Source organism: Babylonia areolata, chromosome 11 (assembly GCF_041734735.1).
Source record: "Babylonia areolata isolate BAREFJ2019XMU chromosome 11, ASM4173473v1, whole genome shotgun sequence".
In the NCBI taxonomy this organism is placed as follows: domain Eukaryota; kingdom Metazoa; phylum Mollusca; class Gastropoda; order Neogastropoda; family Buccinidae; genus Babylonia; species Babylonia areolata.
Genome location: NC_134886.1, coordinates 9,060,899 through 9,088,218, shown reverse-complemented (window position 1 = coordinate 9,088,218; position 27,320 = coordinate 9,060,899). Strand labels below are relative to the sequence as shown.

The following is a 27,320-nucleotide window of genomic DNA, read 5'->3' as shown; positions in this document are numbered from 1 at the left end:
GGTGTGTTTAATCACTTCCAGCATCCATATACCACAACCCAACCAAAACAGTGCATGAGCACTCAAATTCATTCACCCACAGAGAAAATAAAACAGCTGTATTTTCATTAAAAAAATCCTTGCCTGTAAACAGAGTACACTTTAACATCATCATGGCATCATTTTTTGCAGGCATTGCCTCCAGAAATAACATTACAGACAGACTGATGCTGACATACATCTTATATATAATACACACAGAGACATGATCATGATAAGAATCGACATTCAGAATACAGATCTCTGTACAAATGGAATGGGAAGTTCTCTCTGTTGAAAACATACTCTTGGAAAACATTACAAAACCAACTCATGAATTATCAAGAGGTAAGTTCCTCCTCTCTTCCCCCACCCCTACCTTAACCAATTCTCCCACTTTCTTTCCTTTCCATGCATTCAGCGCTTGTAGCTTTTAGAGGCGTTTGATTGACTACGAGTGGACCTGGGCAAGACGGGTCGGCTTTTCACTGTTAGCAACGCGAAATTTGGCCAAGCAGAACAAACCGATAGGCCTAGTTTGCATCAGTTTGACATGGTAAGTATATGTATCACCAAACATGGAGTATAATACAAACTCCTCCTACTGCTTTAACCTTCAGTGCATATTACTATTTACCCACTAATTCCTATGTTGTGGGTAGGTCATACCCAATAACCCATTCTCACTAAAGAAGCAATTCATTCTATCTGTATGTTGTGGGTCTGTCAGATCCAGGCTTGTCAGTTAGCAGTGCTATACACCACGACGCAGTGGAACCTGGTCACTGTTTTGGGGGGCATGCATACAAACTCAATGCTGCCTTCATGAAATGAAAACATGGCACCAGCAATGACACATGCACCTGAGGATGAGTTTGAAAAGAGTGGTTAGATAAACAGTGCAGATTTTTATATTGAAATATTTTGTTCTTTAGAAACTGCGAGACTGTGAGCCCTACAATGTCAGAATAGTAGCTGCTATTTGCATGATGTCTTTATCTATTTACTACCGCTATTTGCATGAATTCCTTATCTATTTACTGTCTAAGACAAAAGAAAATGTGCAAAAACATTCCCTTCCCCCAATGGAACTTGAAGCACACACAAAATGTAGAGTTGATATATTTAAAAAGTGGATTTTGAATTGCATTCCAAAAAGACCAAAATGGGCCGGCCTAACTCCAGAGGTAAAGTGAAGGGCACACAGAGTATTGGTGGGTGATACTGCTTGGTCTGGTTTAAGCTTTAACAAGGAGGTTTCAGATGAAAATTGGTCCATCTCCTTTGACTTAAAAAAAAAAAAAGAAGGAAGGAAAATAACAGTGGCAGCAGCTTGGCCTCTGCATAAACCATCGTCGAGAGGCCTTCTCATTGCTGTCAAGTTAAAAAGCTGTTCAAAAACAACATTCTGATATGAGTAACATGGGTGCAGGTGGGGTCTCAAACCTTTCACTGAACAGTGCAGGGTTGTTGGACTTTCAAAGATATGAACTAATACATGTCATATCAACAATGTGACCTTTATTTCTGCTAGATTAAGGCCTTTGAAAGATATAAATGAACTAATACATGTCATATCAACAATGTGACCTTTTTTTCTGCTAGATTATTTGTGTGTATTAAACCAACTATTTGTACACAATAAAAAACATGACTGTCAAGTATCATATTCTATACTCGTTTTCCCCGGGGTCGTTATCCATTACAGCTGAAGCCCAAGGAAGATAAAGAAGTGAGGTAACTGACACTTCTCCTCAAACAGATACATACATTTTCATACATTCCTTTCTAATATTCTCTTGATTTGTGAGTAAGCACTTATGTTGTGATTTGCATCGGGCTTCACTGACCAGATACATGCATTTTCATACATTCCTTTCTAATATTCTCTTGATTTGTGAGTAAGCACTTATGTTGTGATTTGCATCGGGCTTCACTGACCAGATACATGCATTTTCATACATTCCTTTCCAATATTCTCTTATTCTCTTGATTTGTGAGTAAGCACTTATGTTGTGAGTAAGCATCTGTCTTCACTGACTTTACGATCCAGATTGTTCTTTGTAAGACTGAAATGATATTTTCCAGGAACTTTGCAACCCCTCCGGGTGTATAACTGCGATGTTCTGCTCTGCCCATTAGAGTGTAAAGAAAATATCTCTTTGGCATTTTAGCTTTTCACCCCCTCTCCCCCCAACACCCTCCTAGCCCTTGTCTGCCTTTGCTCTCTTCTGGCTCTGGTTGGCAATATTCTTTGTTCTTTTTTCTCTTGTCTTGTTTTGCTGCCCCATCATCTGCATCATTATAGTGGCTTTACTTCCTTACTACTCATTCCAAGTTCCCCATTCTCAGACACATCCAAGTTCATCTGCCGCAGTCTCGATGCTGGCAGAAGCCACACACAAGAGGATGGCAGTCCTAAACATAAACCCTGAAGAAGAAGAAAAATGAAAAAAGAAAATGTTATAGAACCTCTCCCCAAAGAGTTCTTATCATGAAATCTTCATGGTACACAAGCAGCAAAGAATGTTGATCATACATGTCATATAGAATGAAACATCATCAACACACAAAAAGTATTCAGCTGCATCTTATTCATAATCAATAAATAAGCAATCATAAGCAATTTGTTTTGACGCATGGGTGAAAATTAGTTTCAAAAGTTGCATACATATGGAAGCAATGTCTGCTTAACAGCTGCCTTTGTTTCTGATAGCCCTGATCCTGTGATGACAGACAGCATCATCAAACTGCTCAGTGTGACATAACCTTCAGACAGCTCTGTATCAGTGACAATAATGTACATAAATTGTGACAAGGCAAAGGAAAAAAAAGAGAGGAAAGTTTCATATAAAAAAACAACACAGTAAAGAAACTTTACAAGCAGACGATGTCTTTTCTTCACATTATTCTAAACAAGAAAGAAAAACAGACCAACAAATTAACAAAGCACAAGCACCATTTCATTATCATCCTGTCAATTTCCCCTGATCATGCACAAAGAAGTAATTTTCTTTTACACTCGCAGAGACACTGGTCAATTTCCCCAAAACATACACATACAAGTAATTTTCTTTCACATGCACAGACACAAAACAACAAACAAATAACCTTATCAACTCACGATTGATGGGTCTGATCAACTGATACAACGCATTGGAACAACTGACAGAGACTTTCACATGGTCCACTTTCTTTTCCCAACTGATTCATTGTAGAAAAAAGTGTAAACATAAAAATGCGAAATTTTATATTCAATGAAGAAAAAATAACCCATAAAAAGCAATGCCCTGCTTAATATCATGTTAAAACTGATATCAACATTACTAAGCATACATTTCTTTTGACAAATGATAATATGAAACAATTATCTTTCGGAGTATAAAATTCAAGTCTCTTCATTGTTTGGATTTTGTGCAAAGCACATTTTGGTTTTAGAGAAACAGCAAAACCACACACATGTAAACTGTTCATAAACAGATGTAAATCTGAATATACGTTAATCTTGAACATTAAAACATTCTGATTTCATTATCTAAAGAGGCACAAGAACCCTTCTGTTCTGACTATTCTATTAACCAGTAAGGTCTATGAATGAAATGATACAATCTGATCTGGAAACCAAAGTGAACACAAGTGATGAGTGCAGAAACTGGCATTAAAAAAAAAAAAAGTGGACAGTGCAGCACCAAGTTCACACAGTAAAAACCATCAGAGAAATGCTTGTGGAGCACAACACCCAACAAAAGGTGACAGATTTCTGAACACACACAGCCACAAGTCAGTTATGGTCCAAGTTTCAGAGCTGGCGTCAGATCTAGCTTTTTGAAAGTGCACACGTAAAACAAACACGTGCATGCACACACACACGTACACATGCACACACACACACACACAGGCACTGACAGGAACACACTTTAGCACAGCAGTATCAACCAATATCTATAGCCCCACACCACCTTTCAGCACAACCCATTGTCCATCACCAGCTCATGCAGCTCCTTTTACTTACATTACTCACCGCACCATTTAAAATTTTTTTTTTTAAATTACTTATAGCATGTACACTGATCAAAGGATAACTCCTTGAAATTTCCTAGCAGCCTTCCACAAATCAACTTTGAAGAAACTGCTGACTACATAAATCATGTAGCTTTTTTCTTCTTTCACCATAAAGCTGTTAAAACCAAAGTTTTCTGTAAAAAAAAGAAAAGAAAAAAAGAAGAAAAACGAAAGAAGAGAGAAAAAAGAAAGAAAGAAAAAAAAGCAAGCAGAAGCTGAAAACACTTCTTTTGACCAGAAAAAAAAGACAAATTAAAACAGCAAGCAGAAACTGATGATAATTTTCATATGATATCACTTGACATAGTCATTTGGTCAGACCAAATCAGATCTGATGAGGGACGACTGGGCCAGAGCTGTCATGTGTCACACACGTGTCGACGACAGAAATCTGACCCTGGAGTGGCGGAGAGACGACACTGCCCGCCGGCCAACGTGCGTCCCAGACAGCGTGAGGACACTGAGGGAGTGGACCCTCTGAAACACAATGGAAACATATATTTATATCTATATTATATATATATATATACTCACACATACATATATATACAGATACATGTAGATACAACAGATCTATGATGAAGGATAGTCAGTTGTGTTCAACTATAACCATCAGAACAGCAGAGGAGGCAACTGCTGTCCCAACTATTTGGGCTAGAATTTGATTATAGTGGAGAGTGTCTTGCCCAAGTTACATCCCCATTCTCTCAGCCAAGAGGGTTTTAGGACGGTCAGCGCTGGGATGGTTCCCAAAGGCCAACCGGCCCTCAAGGCTGCAGCACCAAGACCAGTGCATTCTTGGCTCCTAGTCTGAGAGTCAAAGTGCTTCAAGAAAGATGAAGCTGTGAATGACTGTCCACTGCAATGGAGAAACCACTGATCATACAGCTCTCACTTCATAGAATAGACAGATAAGACAGATAAAGCAAGGTAAAGCCTGGAACTACTGACAATGCTCAATGAGAATGTTTTCAATGGGGTGACCCTCTGAAAGATACGGAAACACACACACACACACACACACACGCATATACATACAGATACAAAAAGACAGATAAGATATATAAAGCAAGGTAAATTCTGGAACTGCTGTCACTGCTCTATGACAGTGTTTTCAATAGGGGTGCATCCTCGGACAAGAACAACAGAAAATGCCAGACACCTCCCCAGAAACTGACTGTCCCCTTTTCCTTTAACTCTAAAAATTTCACCAACAGGTTTCTTTAGGAAAGTATGACATATTCTGTGTGTGTGTGTGTGTGTGTGTGTGTGTGTGTGTTTGTGTGTGTTTGTGTGTGTATATATATATATATGTATGCATACACACACACACACACACACACAAAAGTATCTTAAAAAAGGAGATACAGATAGATAAACAGAGATATAGATATACTTCCCCCTACCCCTGCCCCCTCCACATCTTTGTAAAGTATTTCTTTTAAGTGGCAGAAAGGTTGTTTCATTGTTACCTACATTGTTTTCTTCCAATATCATGGTGATCTACATCCATCTGGTCAATCAGCGGTGAACGGCATCTCTTCAGGGACCCAAGTAAAGGCTGCTATACACATCACTTCCTGTGTGTCAGAGCCCCTTTGTCTGACAATGTTTGTGGTGATGACGCAGCTGAGTTGGCCACTCGAGCTGTGCACATATTTGTCACCTCCCTGCTATCCTTTTGGACCCCTCAAGGTGCACAGATACATTATTTACAGAGATTCCAACCCCTGTCAAGTGTTTGCAGGAACAATCAGGAAATTTGGAAGGAACTCTCAGACTCTGAGCCACATCAGCAAATATGCATTTATCTACAAGGCATGCAAACACTTGATTTAGCCACATTCTCCCTTGATTCAGCCATGTTCTCTCTTGAGAGATTGGTCCACTCTATGCTATTTCAATGTAAACACACACGTGATTAGCTGAGCATTACCATGTGAGACCAAGGTTAGTAGTGACTACCCTGGCCTCGTGATCAATAGGTCTGGAGCATCTGGGTAATGTTACAACAGGAAAGCATGTGACGATGCTATGTTGTTGAAAATGAACTTGTCGGAACTATTTTGACATTGGTGCAACATCGGAACAAATTGAGATCGAGTGTAACAAAATATGGTGAGATTGTAACAGATGGCATCTCTGTATTCATAAAATATTTGGCTAGTTACAATATATTTCTTTTTTTCATCATCTTGTTCACCCCCCGCCCTTTTTTTTAATTTTTTTTTTTACATCACCCTGTAAGGGCAGCTTTGGGAAGTCACTGGGTAGTGATTTTTCTCCTGCTGTGATTGAGAACACAACTAAGCTATGACTGGTGTCTCTGGATCACTTGCCATGGGAGATAATTCAGAAGGGTCAACAGGGGATGAAACTGCAATGTTATCAGGCATAGTTGATTCTCTCTCTCTCTCAGAAATAATCCACATGGCATCCAGGAACACCATTCACAAGTTTGTGATGCTCTCCACTTTTGCAGGAGAAAAATCACAACCCAGTGACTTGCCATAGCTGCCCATGAAGGATGACATTTGAACAGGAAGTAAACAAGATGATGAAACATACTGATAAGAAATGCAATAGTAGCTAATGAATTAACTGATCTGATCACTGCACCCATTGGTTAGGGATCCCAACAAAGACAGCAACTGACATAAGCAGGAAAAAGTGACCATGAAAAGCTGCTTTTCTGGTCCTATTGTCAGCCTTACAGTTACACCTTCCTCAAGAGTTTGAACGAATGCCAAAATACCACCTGGGAAAGCATGATAAAATGGGATGGGAGACAAGATGGGAGTGACAAGAGAAAGGCGCATCTGCTACACGATTCGACTTAATAAAGAAAATCAACGAGAATCTTGCACACATACACAGGCAGACAGAGAGGCAGATCAACAGGCACACAAGGCAAAGACAGAGAGGTGAGTGGAGACAGAAAGAACTGACAGCGATGAATTGTTAAAGGAATGTCTGAATGTGGCAGAGGCATGGCATCAATGGAGCCATGGGTCATTTCAAGGCTGTGTAATTTTCACTTCAGGGTTTGTAGGGTTAGGGACCCCTTCAGACACCCAGCAAGCACTGGACTTTCACTGCAGGGAAACAAATGTCCCTGCACACATTGAAAGCCTTGGGCACAGGACATATGCACATGGGAACCGCAGACTGTAGTTGCAGTGGAAGGAAAAACAAACAGCCCATGAGGAGGGAAGGGACAAGTCAGCACATCAAAGAACTACACAGTCTGGAATGTGGCTTGTTTCATTCTGAGACACACAGAGAGAGAGAGAGAGAGAGAGAGAGAGAGAGAGAGAGAGACTGTGTGTGCGTGCATGCGTGTGTGTTATCAGGTCTGAGAAAGAGAAACAAAATATCACATAAACACTGTCTGATTCAATAAAGCATACCTGGCTGGAGTGATTACAAACCCTTTTGTCTAAGGAGGCAACATAGATAGCTGCAGAACCGCTGAAAAACTACGTGCATGCATGTGTGCAAATTAGTAAGAGTGTGTGTGTGTGTGCGCGCGCGTGCGTGTGTGTGCACGCATGCATTCGTGCATGTGTGAATGTGTGTGTGTGAAGGTGTTGCAGCATGTGTGTACACGCTGTGTAACTGCCATGAACAATCACACAGTTTTACTTTTGAGCAGCAACAGATACAGACAAAGAGACAGAGACAGAGACAATCACAGGGCAGTGACCAAGCGTACCGTGACATCCGGTTAACGGGCGTTGACGCTCGCGAGGAGCGGTGAGACATTCGGTCATCCTCTACCATCGTGTCCAGCAGCCTCTGTCGCACGGTCATCAGATTCTGCACAAGCGACAGCAACGCTGTTAGCTCTCACACCATGGCCATCAGCTTACTTCAGCCCCCGATTGCAATTATGTTTTCTAAATATAGACATGGGTGTGTGGGGGAGGGGGGAGTGATCAGGGATAAAAGTGATACGGACATCCATACAAATTTATCAACAGGAACAGCCTTGAAGATTTTCTGGTTTTAATTGGGACAACAAGAGCTTTTTTTCTGGTTTTAAGCCATTAAACAAGACAAGAAACACATTCTTATTTGTTAGAATATAAATTAAATCTGAAAGTTCTGAGTCATGTTCACAATGTCTTAAGATCATGTGTTTCATTTTTTGTGCATGCAACCTTGTGTAATGTACTGTGTGAATGAATGTGTGTGTGTGAGACCAGTTGCTTTTTAAAATTCTAAACCCATCATCCAATCACCATGAGTGTTCTATCAAAAACCATTAATTAAAAATCATTTGTAGCTTTTGATCAGTTACTATCTGACCGCTTCTATCCATAAATTTGTTGTTACTAACCACTGGTTTTTACTTCCTATAAGTTTACAGATGGTCTGCTTTTGCCCAAAGCTGGTTTGGGAGCAGGAAGAGATGAAAAGGAAATTCCAATACACCCACATCCACAAAAATGAAGTACATACATATGCAGCAGACATGCCTGCCATGGAACCTTTCTTGATTCATTTTTTTGCTGTCCCATCATCCGCACCACTTCAGTGGGAGAGTAAAAACGGTCATGCATGTAAAAGAACACAGACAGAATTTGAAAGGGCCTGGCTTCCCTTTAATGCATTAACCGAAAACTAGAAAAAAATGTACACACCCATCATGTGTTCAGTAATGAAAAGGTATAAGCAATACAAAAATTAATGGTAATGAATGATGATGCTTTGTATTTTGTATACTTAGTGTGTGTGTGTGTGTGTGTGTGTATGTGTGTGTGTGTGTGTGTGGGTGTGTGTGTGTGGGTGGGTGGGTGTGAGGGATAGGGAGAGGGAGAGCATGCATATGTGTGTGTTTGAGTATATAATATGTAATGGACTATAATAACTTACACCTGTTATTATTAATGTTCAATGTATTCAGATTTTTTCCCCCATTTATTCTGAATTGACATAATGAATTTATATACAAAATAAAATGGTGGTTGACCTAACAAAGTATGGGCACAAAAAGAAAGGAAAAAAAGAAAGCAAAAGAAAGTCCACTTGTAGATATACTAGTGAAACTGCGAGCTGCAGCCCACAATTGCAGAATAATAGGGAGTGTGTGCAGACCCAGTTTTGTCAGATTATCATCATGACTTCCCAGTCATTTTTAACGAGAAGTACATGTGCATGCGCATCTTCATTTTTTTTTTCAGGTCACCGAAAGTCAAAATTTTGTCGTGGAAATCACTAAGATGAAAGGATTTTGAACATTTTAGTTAACTATTTTTGCAAGTTTACACAGTATATTTGGTTTTATAATTACACCCATCATTTACTTTAGTCTTGTTTCATGTCATATATCTGCCATTATGTATTTGAACTGATCCATTCTTAAACTCTGCTGAAAACGTGTCTGAACAAAAGCAGTGCAAACTCACAGAAAAGCCAGTTACGGTGGTGGGCTGCGCATATGACCTACTTCTCACACTGCCAGCGATGAAAAGTCCACCACGAAAGCGGGCTGCACACCCTCCTTATTGAAAAACAACAACACTGCCCTTCACCCACCCATCTCTCACTGACCTGAGCAGCGTCCCCGGATGGGCCAGGCCTCGCAGCAGAGGAGGCAGCATGACGTGACGTCTCAAACACCTGTCTGGTGACGGGAGAGGCAGGGGGGGAGGAGGAGGAAGAGGGAGGTGTAGTGGTGGTGATGGGGGTGGGGGACCTGGGAACGCTGCCGTTGGCCATCGTCTGCTGCGTGCCCAGGGATTCCGGCACTAGGAGAAAGATGTGAAAGACTTTTTTTTTGAATGCTTGGAACAGAAAATGCGATTTATCCCCCCCAACTAGTCTAGACTGTGATTCACTGCTGTCCATGCTTGCTTTATGTTAGTGGTTGATATGAATGTCTAAAAAAGAAAAAGTCTAACATCAAGTAGCAGCTCAAGAGAGGGAGACACACACAGAGAGAGAGAGAGAGAGAGAGAGAGAGAAAACTCAGAATGGTTTAATTGTAGAGGCCTCTGGCCCATTACAATAGGGTGAGAAAATGCACAAAATGACAGATAATATTATGTTTGCTTCATGTTGTCAATACAGCTGTGTCGAAAGTCTAGTGCTTTATACACAAATATTGCTAGTCTTTTAGTCAGATATTCATTCGTGTTTGACATTAGAGGAGTAAATCTAAATGACGGTCGACGACAGAATTTATTAGGAATCAATTCATCACAGAGAGAGAGAGAGAGAGAGAGAGAGAGAGAGAGAGAGATGGAGAGACAAAGAAAGACAAAAATAAATAAACAAACAAACAAATACACACACAAAAAAAACAACAACACACACACAAATCTAACACCGAGTAGCAAATCAAAACAGAGAGACAGAGACACAGAGAGAGAGGGAGAGAGACATAAACAGACAGACAGTGAGAGAGAGACAGAAGCAGAGAGATAAACAGAGACAGAAGCAGAGTCACAGAGAGAGAGAGAGGAACACACAAAGAACCACACGGCACCGAAACGAAAACAAGAAAACACAAAGCAAAGGGAGGCAAATACAGATACAGAAATCAGTGCAGTTCAGTACCAAAGACCAACGCCCCCCACCCCCCTCCTCTGTCCCTCCTCCCTCACCAGTGTGACCCAGTCTCTGCAGCAGAGCTGTCAGCTGTCGGACCTCTGCCGGCGACAAAGGGGAGTGGTCTCCGCTGTCGGAATATCCGATGGCTACAGAGTGACCCGGCCCGCTCCCTCCCCAGCCCTGCTTCCTCCACCTGGCAACGCTTCCTATCTTCCGCAGCAACCACTGGCCTGAAAAAACCACCACAGCAACAACTGAAAACACCTTTTTCCCCCCCCCAACAATTTTCTTAATTCCCCATCATTCACCCATCCATTCCACAAATCTTACATTCATTCATCAACATCTTTCTGCTGTGGTCATTATACAGGGTTGCCTGCAAATGGACAGGAAAAGAGAAATGAAAAGTGTCATGGAAACATGCAACAGACAATGCTGGCAATGACATGATACTGTAAAATGCATAGAGCTTCAAGAATATGTGCTTTAGTAAAACATCTTAATAAATACATAAATAAATAAGTAAATAAATAAACATTTCTTGAGACAATACAGACATAATAAATTATGTGACGGATGTCTTCACATTCTTTTTAAAGAAATGCTAAATCAACGTGAACTCGTGAAAACGGAGAGTAAACTGAAAACACCTTAACTCATTCTGCCCGACCCACGGCTACATGCCTGCTACAACCTCCCTGGACCAGCACTACATGAGACCACTGCAGAAAAAAACAGGATGGTTCAATAAAAACAACAACAAAAAAACAGCGAAAATCGATGGAGAATTGTTGATTTAATCGGTCAAACAAAAGTTCTTTTTCATGCTTCTGGAATCCGTAAATGGTTCAGTTTAGAATGCCAACGACGGGCGCAATAGCCGAGTGGTTAAGCGTTGGACTGTCAATCTGAGGGTCCTGGGTTCGAATCACGGTGACGGCGCCTGGTGGGTAAAGGGTGGAGATTTTTCCCATCTCCCAGTTCAACATATGTGCAGACCTGCTAGTGCCTGAACCCCCTTCGTGTGTGTACGCAAGCAGAAGATCAAATACGCACGTTAAAGATCCTGTAATCCATGTCAGCGTTCGGTGGGTTATGGAAACACAAGAACACACACAGCATGCAGTTTCAGTTTCAGTAGCTCAAGGAGGCGTCACTGCGTTCGGATAAATCCATATACGCTACACTACATCTGCCAAGCTGATGCCTGACCAGCAGCGTAACCCAACGCGCTTAGTCAGGCCTTGAGAAACCCCCCCCCCCCCCCCACCCACCCCCCGGAGTATAACTGCCTACATGGTGGGGTGAAAACGGTCATCCATTAAAAGCCCACTTGTATACATACAAGTGAACGTGGGAGTTGCAGACCATGAACAAAGAAGAAGAATGCCAACTGTACCTAGTAAGAATGAACGAAATTAGAATAGTGAGTTGGTACTCGACTACTCGTCGTGCCTGGTCCATAGAGGAAGTAATCATGGTATGAGTTGTTTGTATTTGTATTTCTTTTTATCACAACAGATTTCTGTGTGTGAAATTCAGGCTGCTCTCCCCAGGGAGAGCTCATCGCTACACTGCAGCGCCACCCTTTTTTATTATTATTTTTTCTTTTTCCTGTGTGCAGTTTTATTTGTTTTTCCTATCAAAGTGGGTTTTTCTACAGAATTTTGCCAGGAACAACCCTTTTGTTGCCATGGGTTCTTTTACGTGCGCTAAGTGCATGCTGCACACGGGACCTTGGTTTATCGTCTCATCCGAAAACTAGTGTCCAGACCACCACTCAAGGTCTAGTGGAGGGGAAAAAATATCGGCAGTAGAGCCATGATTCGAACCAGCGCACTAAGATTCTCTTGCTTCCTACGCGGACGTGTTACCTCTAGGCCATCACTCCACTCTAACTTGTACCTGGAGTAGAAAGAGTTAAGATCTACAAAAAAAAACCAACAAAAAACAAACCCCGATCAATCAGATATACCACAACTGTTCAAACTAAACATAATGGCCAAAAGAACATGACAGCACCCAGCTTTCCTTTCTAAACGCATGACTTGCAATTCCACAGATTAAGCGTACAGACCATTCTTACCCCTGCGTAAATGTTTTGTGGATATTCTGTAGAGTCAACTGCTATGAAGGCACTGATGGCAAGTGATAAGCATTCTCCCCCAAAAAACAAACACCCACATCAAGCAGTTGTTTCGTCTCCCTCCCCTCATGCTTTCCAATTCCCTGTCCATCCCCTAAGTGACTGATCTTTTTTTTTTTGTTTATACTGAAAAAGTGTGCTGCCAGGTCCCAGGGGTCACTAACCCTATGTGCAAAGTAAAATAAAGAAAAAAAAAAAAAAAAAAGAAAAAAAAAAGAAGCCAAAATGCCAATATGGAAATCTGCATATATTGCGGGAGGCACCCCTCTTCCATGTAAACCAAACATACAAACCATTTTTTTTATCTGGCTCACAGCATAAATGTTTGATGATCAGTTTATCGACTGTGCTCAAGGCAGTGATGAACATTTCACACACACACACACAAAAAAAACCCCACATCAAATGATGGTTTACCCCCCTCCCCCAACCTCCACACTCTTCATCTCTGATCCATATCAAAGTGAGTGTCTGTACACAAGAGCAAAGTAAACTAAAGTGGGAAAAAAAGACCCCCCAAAAAACCCCACACAGAAACAACAACAAAACAACCACCACCACCACCACTAATCCACCTACTAAAATGCCAATTTGGAAATCTGCATATTATGACAATACTCAAGTATTTATTTCCCCTACCCACCACACCCACCTCCCAAAAACCCAGGGGACGGACTCACCGAGGAGGACGGCGGCCAGAAAGGCCGTGAGGCCGGCAAAGTCCAGACTGCTGCCGTGGGCCAGCTGTCCGGCCATGTTGGCCACCACCACCACCATGGCCACCAGCCGCAGCCACAGCCCCACCTGCAGGAAGGCGGCCACCACCACCACCAGCAGGAAGTAGGCCAGGTGCAGAACGCAGCACTGCAGCACCACCAGCTTGTCGTCTGTGGGGAGTTAGGAGGGGGCGGGGGCAGGGAAGAGATCTTAGATAAGTGTCTTTCTTCCTTAATAACATTTTTTTTTTTGGTAATAGACTTTTCTTTCTTTCTTTTTTTTTTTTTTTTTTTTAAACCGAGTCCAACATTATTTAAAACAGACATACAATATGGTCTACTAATGTGTCACTGTAGAGTGCGTTGATAATGTTTGAAAGTGCAGGATAAACCAGGGACGGGGGGAAGGGGAGAGATTTTGGATAACCGATAAGTATCTTTCTTCCTTAATAACATTTTGTTTTTGTTTTTGTTTTTTTGTAATAGACTTTTTTGTTTTGTTTTTTAGTTCAACATTATCTAAAATATACAGACATATACTAATGGTAATAATATTAGTTTTTATCTTTGATAACTATTAAGTCTGCTAAAGTGTCATTGTAAAGTGCTTTGATTATTTATGTTTGAAAGCAGAGTATAAACCAGGTATATTTTTTCCTTAATAACATTTGTTGTTGTTGTTGTTGTTGTAGACTCTTTCAAAAAAATTGAGTTCAACATTATTTAAAACATACAGACATACAATAATGGTAATACTATTAGTTATTATCCTTAATTACAATTAAAGTCTACTAAAGTGTCATGGTAAAGTGCTTTGATAATGTTTGAAAGTGCAGTATAGACATATTATCATAACTGTGATTATAACTGTTCCTTAATCACAACTCTAATAATACACTTATACTGCACTTTCAAACATCTGTCACATCTCATGACAAACCAAGGTGTGTGTGTGTGCCTTACCCCCTCCTTGTTCTCCCACCCCATTCAGCTGGAGAGTGGTGGGGGTTGTGCTGATTGCACAGGAATCTCGTGTGTCTCAGTTCAGGCTGACATTGAACTGAGATCAACCTTTCCTTAGTCAGTGACAGGATTGTGGGCTTTTTCGCCAGCGACTGGCATAAGAGGCAGTCGTGTCTGCTCTGCACTCTTCAGGGGTGTTTGCCCGGTTCTGCACTCATGACTGGGGATAGTTTTCCTCCGGGTGTTGGTGTTCTCTGGTCGGTGTTCTGTGTTCTGTGTCTTTCAGCCCCTCACCCACAGACACCCTCCACCAACCCCTCACCACTACCCTCACCCACAGCCCCAGAGGGCCCTCACCTGCCCCTCCCAGGATCTGGGTGACCCAGGAGATGCGCTGTTCCATGTGGGCCTGCAGGCCCACCACAGTGGCCATGACCTCCATCACCGTGCCATTGATCTTCTGCAGGTTCCGGAACACCTCCTCCTGCTGTCTCTGCAGCCTGCTGTGGTGAGTCAGCAGCCTTTCGCTGCTGGCATCTGGGGACATCAAAGATAGAAGTGTACTGTCAAATTCGGTCTATTAGCCGCAGCTTTTCCACCTCAGCTATGACCCCTGCAGCTAAAATAACGACAGTGGCTTGTTTAACAGATTTTTCTGATGACACATTCAGGTCAAATCAAGTGTTGTCGTCAGTCTCCAGTCTATTTTTGATTTCAAATTAGCTTTCAAAACTTGTTTTGACTCCTCATCAATTCAAAGCTGTCTGTAAAAGTGTGCCAGTGTTGACTGTTCATGTATATTCCCTCCAAATTTACACATGGTCTTTATGCATACAAAATATTCAGTTTATCAGCTTTGCTCTGACAACTTTCATCATGCTGGAAGCATGAAGCAATACCAACGATGCAGCTTTCAAACTGAAGGCAATCGAGTTTCTCACTTTCTGTGGCTAATTTTGAGATGTTTTTGCACTTTTTTTTTTCTTTTTTGTGTGAATATTCATGGCTTATAAACAACACCGGCTATGTGTGAATAAACTTACATCTAAAAAAAAAAAATTAGGGGATGCGGCTTATATAATAATGTGGTCAATAGCCAAATTTTTTTTGGTAATAACAACAAAAATAATGGGTATAATTCATTATGCACTCGACCTCCTCAGCTCAGGGGCCCAAAGCTCTAACAAGTAACATCAGTGTGGGAAAACATGGTTACAAACACTAACAACACAGACAATTGGAATGTGTCAATGACAAATCAAACTCTCTCTCTCTCTCTCTCTCTCTCACACACACACATAGACATTCATGAAAACAGATTTGTACAGATATGTTCTAAGGCCAGAACTGAACTGAATGTGTCAGAAGCGTGACTGCAGAATGCTGCAATCTCCCAAAAACACACATACACACACACACACACAAAAAAAAACCCACAACCCACAACCCCTACCTCACCCTAACAACGACTACCACCACTACCATCACCACCAACAACACAAAAAACGACAAACTCCAGAGTTGACACAAACTGTCAGAATGGGGTGTGTGCGACACTCACCCAGCTTGGCCAGAGCCTCAGAAGCCTGAGCGTGGATGAGTTTGAGGTCCTTGAGAATGTCCTCGTGCTTCTCCTGCTGGGTCACCTCCTGAGCTTTGATCAGTTCCGCTGTTGTGTCTGCCAGCAACATCAAACACACATGAATTGAAAGCACTGCCAACAGATGTGACAAATGAAAGAGAGAGAGAGACCACACACACACACACAGACAGAGACAAGAGAGAGAGAGAGAGAGAGAGAGAGAGAGCAAGACAGAGACAAAGCAAAGAGAAAAACACAACAACAGAAACATTCTTTTACTCTTTGTAAAACAAACCAGGGGACTGCACCTTTGTCATGCCAAGAGCAAGAGTACTTGTTTGTTGTTCAATATTGCCTTGCTGGATATAACCCTCCCCTACCCCTCCCACCCCCAGCTCACCCTGCAGCATTCACAGAGATGCCAACCCCTGTCAAATGTTTGCAGGAACAATCAGGAAATTTGGTAGGAACATTTTGAATTTGGTAAGAACACATACTCCGAACCACATCAGCAAACATACATTTTATCTACACGACATACAACGAGCACGCGAGTTCACCAAAATGGAGGGCAGGATGCACAGATATTTTCCAGTGTACTTTTGGTGAAACTTCTATTCCCATCTCTTTCCTTGCATTCCACAGCTTAATCCACCAAGCACAGATGCTATCTGACTGAGACGCAACTTGATTTACCACGTTCTCTCTTGTTTGGGCACACGATTAAGCCGATTGGTCCACTCGATGCTGTTTCAATGTAAACATGCACATGATTAGCTGAGCATCATCACGTGAGACCAAAGTTAGTAGTGACTGCCCTGAGCTTGTAAGTGATAGATCTAGAGTGTCTGGGCAACGTTACGACAGGAAAGCATGTGACCATGCTATGCAGTCGAAAATGAACTTGTAGTTGTAGGGACAATATTACCGTTGGTGTAACATCGGAACAAACTGCGTCTCTGCATTCAGTTGGCTCTCAAGGCCTGACAATTGTGTTGGATCTGTGCAAAGGGAAGGCATCTGACCCCCGCCCCCTATTCCACTCTCTTTTAATTTAAAGCAGATATGATGCAGCATACATGGATCAGTCTGCACACTTTGATGCCTCCTTGTAACTCAAACTAGATTTCACTGTCACCTGTTGCTGCAAAAAAAAACAAAACCCCAAAAAAACAACCCCAACAACAGTTGGAACGTTTCCTAAAAAGATAGACGGCGACGCAGATGACAGACAGATGAACGGATTTTCTCTTACAAAGACAGAAACTGACGCACAAAGAAGAACATCAGTCAGTCACCACATCACTTGGCTTGACACTGATTTTCTCTTACAAAAACATATGCTGATAAAGACAGATGGATGGATGTCAGTCTCCAACTCACTCTGCTCAGCACACATTTTCTCCAACAAAGACTTACACTGACGCAGAAAGACAGACAAACAGTTTCCAACTCAGCTTGTGTGGATTTTCTCTTACAAAGATAAACTGATATAGAAAGACAGATGAACACAGTCTGACTCCAACTCACTCAGCTCAGCATGGATTTCTCAGCTCATCATGGATTTTCTCCAACAAAGACTTACACTGATACAGAAAGACAAAAATTCACTCTCCTTGGCGCAAATGTTTTCAAACAAAGACTTACACTGATGCAGAAAGACAGACAGACAGACAGTTAGTCTCCAGCTCACTGAGCTCGGCACAGATTTCACCAACAAAGACTTACACTGATGCAGAAAGACAGACAGACGAACAGTCAGACCCCAACTCAATGAGCTCAGCATGGATTTTCTCCAACAAAGGCAGTTTAAACTGATACAGAAAGACAGACAAACAGTCTCCAACTCAGTGAGCTCAGCACAGATTTTCTCCAGCAAAGACTTACACCAATGCAGAAAGACAATCAGTAAGACCCCAGCTCACTCAGCTTGGCACGCATTTTCTCCAACAAAGACTTACACCAATGCAGAAAGACAATCAGTAAGACCCCAGCTCACTCAGCTTGGCACACATTTTCTCCAACAAAGACTTACACTGATGCAGAAAGACAGTCAGACCCCAACTCACTCAGCTTGGCACGCATTTTCTCCAACAAAGACTTACACTAATGAATGCAGAAAGACAAAAAGACAAACAGTCAGACCCCAACTCACTCAGCTCGGCACGCATTTTCTCCAACAAAGACTTACACTGATGCAGAAAGACAGACACAGTTTCCAACTCAGCTTGTGTAGATTTTCTCTTAGAAAGATAAACTGATGCAGAAAGACAGGCAGACAAACAGTCAGACCCTAACTCACTCAGCTCGGCGCGGATCTTCTCCGCCAGCTGGGCCAGTTCCAGGTTGCCGGCAGCGATGAGCGCCTTCTCCTGCTGAAGCTGCCTGACGTTGTCTGCCACGGAGGTGAAGACGTCGCTCTGTCCTGCTCGCAGCGCCTCGTGGGTCACCAGCAGCTCCTGCTGACTCTCAAACAGCCGGCGGATTGTGTCCGTGGCCATGGTGTGCAGCTGCTCTTGGCCAGTCTGAAACAGTTCACGTTTTTCCCTAAGGAGGAGGAGCAGTACCTTGGAAAGGTGTGCAACATTTCAGGTTTTTCCCTAAGGAAGAGGAGCAGTGCCTTGGACAGGTCTGCAACAGTTCAGGTTTTTCCCAATGGAGGAAGAGCAGTGCCATGGAAAGGCCTGCAACAGTTCAGGATTTTTCTTTGGAGGAGGAGCAGTGCACTGGAATAGGTCTGCAAGGAACCAAGACATTCTGTGGCGTGATGGTCTTGATGGTAACGTGCCCACCTTGGAAGCAAAGAGAATCAGAGCACATGGGACTGAAACCTGCGCTTTCTCCACCTACACTAGACCTTGGGTGGTGGTCTGGAAGCTACTCCTTCAGATGAGATGATAAGCTGAGGTCCCATATGTAGCATGCACTTAGCGCATGTAAAAGATCCCATGGCAACTAAAGTGTTGCCCCTGGCAAAATTCTTAATTCTATAGAAAAAAATCACTTTGAATAGAAAAGAAACACAGCAAGCAAGCAGAAAAAAAAGGTGGTGCTGCACTGTAGTGACACTTTCCATGACAAGAGAGTGTCCAAAATTTCACATTGAGAAATCTCTTGCAAAAAGAAGAGTAATACAATACAATTCTGAATTCCTTGTGAGAAACTATTGAAAAAAAAAAATCACCTAATAAACACTGCAGACATAAACCTGGATACCCCTGAAAATAAAGGGGGGAGGGAGGGGGGGGGAGGCATTTTGGTGACAAAAACAAAAAAGTCATATCTTTGCCAGGAAGTCTCTAGCATTAAAAAAAAAAGGAGAAGAAGAAAAAAAAAGAAACAGTAATTATGAAAACCATGAACCAGGCTTGGTTCAAACAAAGTTTAATATTATACAATCAATTATGTCAGTTTTCAAGCATTACCACAAAAACAACACATTTACAGCTTCTTTGTTTTTGGTTTATTTTCGTTTTAAGGATAAAAGGGTGTTTAAATCAAGGGGTTCTCCAGTAAGTAGAAATCAAAAGCAGTGTGAGGCAGAATTAATGATGCAAAACTTTTACATGGCAAAATTTCCATTAACATGATCCAGTTAAAAACAGACATGACATAAAGCATCACAGAAGCTCTCTGTCAACAAAAGCATCCAATGCATTCACAAATACAAATCAATACCTGTAAAAAAAAAAAAAAAAAAAAAAAATCCACAGCAGCACATTTCCAAACCCACCAAACAATGAAACTGTCAAGTAAATGATGCTTATAATAAAACAAACTATATTTCATGAAGAAATCAACAAACGCAAAGCAAACACACACCCAAACACACATAAGATAAACATGCACGAGCATGAATGACTGAACACTCTACCCTCCACGCACACTTAGATAAAAAAAAAATTCATATACAGATGGAGGAAAATAAACACACTCACAAGCACACTGGTGTTTACTGGCGAAACAAAAGTGCAAATAAAAAGTCCTTTTTCTCATGGTGAACAGTCAGCTGAAGCTGGTTGCTGTTACAATGCAGTTTCTTGCAATGAGTAACTAATTGGCCTCAGAATAAACTATGTAAATCCTAGACACCTGCACCCATAACAAATACATGTGTACAACTAATGACTGTTGTACTAAAAACCAAGCTCACCACTTACTTTAAGCTCTTGCATGCTTTTCATCTGAGCCAATGTAGCAGCTGCCAGCTGGTTGACAGACTTTTCCGTCAGTCGTCGGAACTGCAGCTGTTGCGTGGCGTAGCACATGGCGCGGGCACGGTTGCCAACGATCTGATATGTGTTCCATGTCACAGCGTCCATGTTCTTAGTGCACTCCGCCAGTGTCTGGCAGACAACAATAACGAGAGAATGAAATGTGCTCTGTTCCCACTGACAAGAAGAAGGATAGCATGTTTGTTTCATCGAAATGTGTGTAAATGTATTATATGTGTATAGCATACTTGTTTGATTTAGATATGTGTAAATGTAATATAAATAACATGGTTTAAGTGCAGTTGAAACTTTTCAATGTCACATGCAGAATTAAAGTTGTATAGATCTTGTATTTCATCTGCTACTGGACAATATTGAACATGAATGGACTTGTTTCAATGCTTTGCATTTGAATTGCATTTTCAAACAAATAAATGGTCAATACAAGTGAAGAATTTTAATTCCTGGTAATGTTAAAATGATTGATTTGGTTTTGAATTGATAGGAATTGTATTGATTCAATGGCATTATATTTTGCTTTGAAGAATATGATAATACTTTTTAAATACATGAAAGACTAAATAATTGCAGATGCTTTCTTTAACTGCATGTGCACATGCCAGCTGACCATCCTCAGTAAAACTGTTGATGATTCACTCTGATCATGGATGTGGAAGTGGATCATTGTGGGAATTAAAAAAATAAGAGGGAAAACTATATTTATTTGTAAATAATTTAAAGATTCACTCCACAGAGATCTTGATACAATTGTTAAACAAACAAAAAACAAAAAAACAACAAAAAAAAAAAAAAAAAAAAACAAAGAGGGAAATTACCTCAGCTCACCTCTGCCCTGCATATCTACAATAACTGGAAGTTGTAGATTAAAAAGAAAACACACACACAAACACACAAAGTTTACATCATGATACATTCAAGGAATCCTACTGAAAACAGAAATACAGTGATACTAAAATAACACACCACCATCTGAATGGTATCTGGTCGTTTTGCCCCACTGTCAGTTCTACCCAATCAGTCGCCCTATTGCCAGCTTGCCCCTAATCAGTTCACCCCCTTTGCCATCTTTTCGCCCCTTTAGCTGCCTGGTTTATTTCAGTGAGCGTTACAGTGCTCTGTTCCTCCAATAAAGACAAAAACAACTGTACTTTTTCTGTTTTTATTTACATTCATACACACAGAGTTATGGGTTTCTGCTCTTATCCTTCTTACTCATTTTACATGTTTTTAAAAATTTTTTTGACCTTTTCTGAAACTGTGGATACAGCTTTTACAAGCCTCTTACAGCTCTTCCATTTTGAGCAGTTACCGATATGATCTCGTAAATCTTTTGTGACTTCACAAATAATTACTTTACTGTCAGTGTCTAGTCTTGTTGATCATTTCTCCATTCCTCTTGTCTCCTTGAATCTAGAAGTATGTAGCACTGCATCAATCTTGACCAAACAATATTTGTATTTGTACTTTGTCTCCTGTCTCTTTCTTTGTTCTCAGCACTGCTCATATGTGTGCAGCAATAAAGACATTGAAGCAACTGAATTTGCACCTACCAACTGATTCTGCGGTCTTCAAGTTCAACGTTATATTTCATTAGGCCTAGGCTATGTAGGCCTATTTCCTTTCCCATGCTTGCCTTCCCTCTAAGGGATAAACTTAGCAGGCAGGTGTGGCTAAGACATGATTTTACTGATCCAATTCAATTTTCGAGCCATCCCCTGTTTTCGCTATAATAATTACTACCTTCTGTGAACTCGAAGAAAACAATACATCATCAAACGTTTAAATTTTATGAACTGGTTGGGGGTGAAATGACTGTGAAAGGGGCGAATGGACCTGTGGTATGGGGGCAAATGGCTGGCTCGAGGGCAAATGGTTGGGGGCGAACTGGCATTGAGGCGAAACGACTGTAAACCATCTGAACTAGTAGAGTAGTACAAGTAGTAAGCCAGAAATGCATGGCTAGGTTTACCATGTCAGTTGAACACTTGAAGATGGGTCTCTGCTCCACCTCTGACTGACAGTTCAGTAGCTGCACAGACAGTTTTCCCAGCTCTTCTTCCGACAGCTCCCCACATCGCTTCTTCAGCTGGTAAATCACCTGTTAAGGAGCAACCTGATTTAAAATATAACCACAAAAAACAACAACAACAACAACAAAAAACCCCAGTGAGTATCAATATTTTATATGTAGCCAATCGCTTAGCTTCATCCTGCTTCAGACAGCGCTCTTAGGCTTCAGATAATGATTCACGCACAAGCTATATTAGCAGACGACAGTTTTCACAACTAACCTGTGTGCAGAAAATGTGTGACGTCACTCCTAGTTTGAACGCAAAGCCGCTTACATCATTTTGTTCTCGCCAGACAGCCTACTCCTCGACCAGCATTGCGGCATGCTACTGGCTGAGCTGGAATCTGTGTTTCTGGTCCACCGTATTTAATTAATATATCTTTGGTCAGGTCAGTAAACTGCAAGTATTATATACTGGCAGAATCGTCTCAATTCCATCTATAAGTCTATTCCATTTATGTTTGCCTACGTTAAACTGATTTAACGCAGTTTGTAATTTTCAGCAACGAGCTCGTTAAAACTGACCCTATTCAGGTGACTTAAATTAAGATTATAAATTCATCATAAATAATCAACACTTCATTTTATACTCAATAGAAAGTAGTCGTTTAGCTCTTCCTTTTGCAACTTATCCGACGTAAATCGGTTCAGGAATCATTTAGAAATCTGTCACTGAACACCTTGTAAGAAACACAGATGTTGTCAGATTTGGCCAGATTAGGGTCAATCTGCTTGCAGCACACGTGATTGTCTTTGTAGTTCGCTTAACCTGTATAAATTGGCAGAGCGAGTAATGAGTGGTCATTTTGTACCTAGTCAGTCATCTGACCAGAGCTGCTCTCTCTCTCTCTTGCTGCATCGCGGGCAGTGTGAGTGTGTGTTCTCACAACGGCTAACATCTCACTATGTATCGCTGTAAGTACTAGTGTGTAGAATGTGTTGATTTGTAAATTGTATTATTCAACACAGTACTTGTGTTCATATGAGTATGTTCAGTTATTGCTTTGTTCAGTTAATTCTTTGTTCAGTTATTGCTTTGACATGTTAGTCACAGCTCGGCTATGACTGATCTAAATAATCACCATGTTGTCATATGCTTGGAGCAGTGTTCCATTTGATTCTTCTTAATGTCACAGTCATTGACGTCTCTGGACACTGATAGTTTGTTCGAGAATATTCTAGTGAGTGCATATGACGCGTTCTTTCTCATTTGCTGTCACTGATGAAGGCTAGTGTTTCACTGATTCTCAGTACTCTAAGATGTGTGTAGTATTCTGCTGTTGTGATTACAAGATAGTGTTGGATTAATATCAGTTACTGGTTAAAACCATCTGATATGTATCAGTCTTTTAATTGTAATTTAGTTATCATGCCCTCTCCTATACGGCTTACTCCAGTATAGTGCTACATGATAAACTGATTCATTTGAGTCACTTTGACACAGTATAAGCTTTACCTAATCTATACTGCCAGTGTACTTTCATTAAATCAGCACAGCTTCAATCACTTTAACTGCACTATTTAAATGTATTAGAAATGTCATTTGATGTCAGCGTTTGGTCTTCACACATATGCACTACCAAGTGGCAGTCTTTCCATGTAATATGTATACATGTGCTTTATTATTCACTTGTGCCAACATGCTGTGCTAATGACATTTGTTTGTGTCATTCCAGGCACTGTCTTCTTCTCTTAGTTCTTCTTCTTAGTCTTCTCTTATTAGTCTTCTCTTTTTATGTCTTCTCCTTTAGTTTGTCTTCTTTTCTTACGTTCTCATAACTATTGTAAATAAAACAATAGAAAAAACCCATTTGTGACTGGCCTCTATATGTTCCTGGCCTGTGCGCGGGAATTCTTGTCTATCCTTTTATACAGTAAATCATCATTCACTTAGTTCTTTTGTACCGTCCACACCTTGAATAACCACACAGTTCGGCTTCTCATAAACTTAATGACATAAGCATCACATTTCCACAAATTATTCTAAGAATTTAGTTCCTCTACCAGTCAATGGATTTTCAAATTTAAGACAAGAAAAAACACTTATAAACAGCAACAACCTTACATGACCAAACATGAAGGAGGCTGAGCTTGAACTTTACTCATCATTTTTTTTTTTTTTATCAATTCTGGATCTATACTAAAGTAAATTCATTAGAAGTTCATGCCCACAATGGTTTCTCTTGGTTCCACAAGCCCAACACCAAAAATTCCAAGAAAATCACTGAATTATACCCCAGCATAGACTGCAGCACCCATTATCCAGTTATATAAAATGGATGACTGTGCTGGACAGGGAAAATGTGGAGATTCGTGAGAATGGAGGACAAATAAATCCCTAACAGAATCCTTTTGTCAGAACTGACAGTTGAAACACAAGAGCCTAGGGGCCAGTAAAAAATAAGAACAACCTCACTAAAAGTAAAATCATGTCACATCCTTGTGGTCAACAGGGAAACCCTAACCACACACAAATGGGAAACTCAAGCTGTAGATCTTTGGGAAACTGTTGAGCTGTAGATTATTTGGAAACCTGCTCTACAGACAGTAGGGAAATCCTAAGTGTAGACCATTTGGAAACCACTGCAATAGAATAATGGGAAACTTCAAATGTATACTATTCTGCATTGAGTGCAGTAGTCCATCCTCGAGTCCAAAAACTTGAAAATCAGAGACTCAGTGTCACATGGAACTGAACAAATAATAGGCCTGGAAGTGGAGAACTATCAACCTAGTGGTAACTTTTGACTACCCTCCTTGTGGATTACTGTGCCCTTCAAGGTTCAGGCTGTCATATGGATCTGCAAGCACCATGGCCTGGCAACTTCATCAGATTCAACCAACATTAGTAACAATCACAATTATTGATAATCAGTGATGTGTGTTTCTGTTTTGTTTTCAACATACATGTGTCAATACTCAGCTTATATATCAGAGATAGACATAAGCTTACAGTTGGGTCAACATCAAAGTGAGAGCTTTATGATCAATGGTTTCTCTACTGCAATGGGAATTCATTTACAGCTTAGTCCATCTAATAAACGAGAAGCAGAAGAAACTAAGTAGGAGGCAATACTGCACTGGCTCTCAGAGCTGCAACTTTGGGGGCAAGTTGGCCTCTGAGGACACTATCCCAACACAGAGAGAATGGGGATACTGTGTCAACGGAGCAATGTCAGAGAGAGGAGAGGTGACAAGCGGCATCCCACAAGGCAGTGTCATCGGTCCAGTTCTGTTCTTGATGTACATAAATGATCTGCCCCAACATGTCCAGAGCCATATCAAGTTATTCGCCGATGATACGAAGGTTTTTGCAAGAAACGACAATGATAAAGCCATGGCAACACTGCAAGACGATCTGGATCGACTTCACGATTGGTCTACAAAATGGCAAATGCGGTTTCATCCTGAGAAATGCTCAGTCATGAGAATAGAGAACCCAAAGACAGACAGGAAATACCACATGAAAGGCCATAATGGACAAGGGGAACTGATAGTTGTGGAACTAGCAGAAAGTGAGGTAGAGAAGGACCTTGGCGTCCTGATTGACAAAGGGCTGACCTTCAAGAACCACATCAACCAAGCGACTGAAAAAGCAAACAGATTTCTTGGAGTCATCCGAAGATCTTTCGACTTTCTCACCCCCGCAGTCTTCATCCAACTATACAAGTCTCTAGTTCGCCCGGTTCTCGAGTATGGACACACAGCATGGCAACCCCGACACAAGACACTGTGCTGCGAACTAGAGGACGTACAGAGGCGTGCCACCAAGCTCATTGCATCACTGAAGGATAAACCATATTCAGAGCGCCTTGCTGCACTGAACCTGCCCAGTCTTGAGCACCGCCGCCTCAGGGGGGACATGATCGACATGTATAAATACACGCATGGCCTGTACTTGACCAGCCGCCCCCACATCAGTTACTATCAAGGCAGAGACACAAGAGGGCACAGCCTGAAGTTGGACAAATCACACTGCAGACTCAACATCAGAAGCAGTTTTTTTGTTCAGCACGTAACCGCCACCTGGAACAGCCTGCCAGACAGTGTGGTCACAGCCCCATCAGTCAGTGCTTTTAAGAACAGGCTTGACGCACACTGGAAGGAGCTACCTGCAAAATTTGACCCAGATTGCTACTATTAGTCACTGTCGATATCTTGCGCCACGTATGTGTATGTATTTTCAGTTGTATTAGTGAGACCTGTGAACAAGCTCCAAAGAGCTTCAACATGGACACAACCAGTAACCAGTAAGATACAACTTGGGCAAGACACTCTCCACTATTCATTATAAGCGAATTCTAGCCCAGAAAATCAAGGCATCACTAGCCTCCTCTGCCTTTCTGATGGTCATGTTCAAACACAACTATCATATAACATGTGTGTGTCACTGAGAGAGAGAGAGAGAGAGAGAGAGAGAGAGAGAGAGAGAGAGAGAGATGCAGTTCCATAATATTCTCAAACTTGGGTTCTCTCAGTGGGTAATGGAAACACTAAACTACCAAGCACGCATCAACCACAACAGTCATCGGCAAGTCGATGTTGGTCGTGTAACGAAAAGAAGGAAAAAACATGTGACCATATTGCTGCACTCATGCTGCATCATCAGTTAACATCACGGTTGAGTAAGCTGCGAATGAAACAGTGAAAGAATGGATCCGATTTATCATACACTAAATCAGTCAAAAAAGAAATAAAGATTGCTCACAACATGATAACAGGCATCAAGAGGCGAGAGGTCAACCAATGTTGTTGCGAAGTCCAAGAATTTTTCGTCTGACGAAAGAACTTCAAAGCGAGTTGTTGGCTCTTCTGAATCCTTCGAATCGTCCAGGTTTGTCTTCTGCTCTCCAAATAACCATTCAAACATTCCACATCCATTTCTGATTGTCAGTATTAGAACACAAGCAAATAAAATTCGCTTAAATTCAAACTGTCTGGACATTTCGAAAATCAAATCGGAAGTAGG

The 27,320-nt window shown here is 41.3% G+C and overlaps 1 protein-coding gene across 1 annotated transcript; it reads right to left on the bottom strand.

The window, feature by feature from the left end:
- Positions 1–27,320, bottom strand: LOC143287497 (protein brambleberry-like). The gene is made up of 11 exons (XM_076595525.1): positions 27,060–27,320; positions 22,250–22,378; positions 20,206–20,391; positions 18,348–18,570; positions 16,025–16,141; positions 14,821–15,000; positions 13,465–13,671; positions 10,692–10,868; positions 9,637–9,833; positions 7,796–7,899; positions 1–4,557 (listed from the first exon to the last, which is right to left on the bottom strand). The coding sequence occupies exons 1-11, from the start codon at positions 27,294–27,296 to the stop codon at positions 4,440–4,442; spliced, it is 1,875 nt and encodes a 624-aa protein (XP_076451640.1). The 5' UTR covers positions 27,297–27,320; the 3' UTR covers positions 1–4,439.

Coding starts and splice junctions, on each gene's coding strand:
- LOC143287497 (XM_076595525.1), bottom strand. CDS start 27,296: ATGTCCAGACAGTTTGAATTTAAGCGAATTTTATTTGCTTGTGTTCTA. Junction 20,392..22,249: donor TCAAGTGTTCAACTGACATG/GTAAACCTAGCC, acceptor GTTGTCTGCCAG/ACACTGGCGGAGTGCACTAA. Junction 7,900..9,636: donor CATCCGGGGACGCTGCTCAG/GTCAGTGAGAGA, acceptor TCGCTTGTGCAG/AATCTGATGACCGTGCGACA.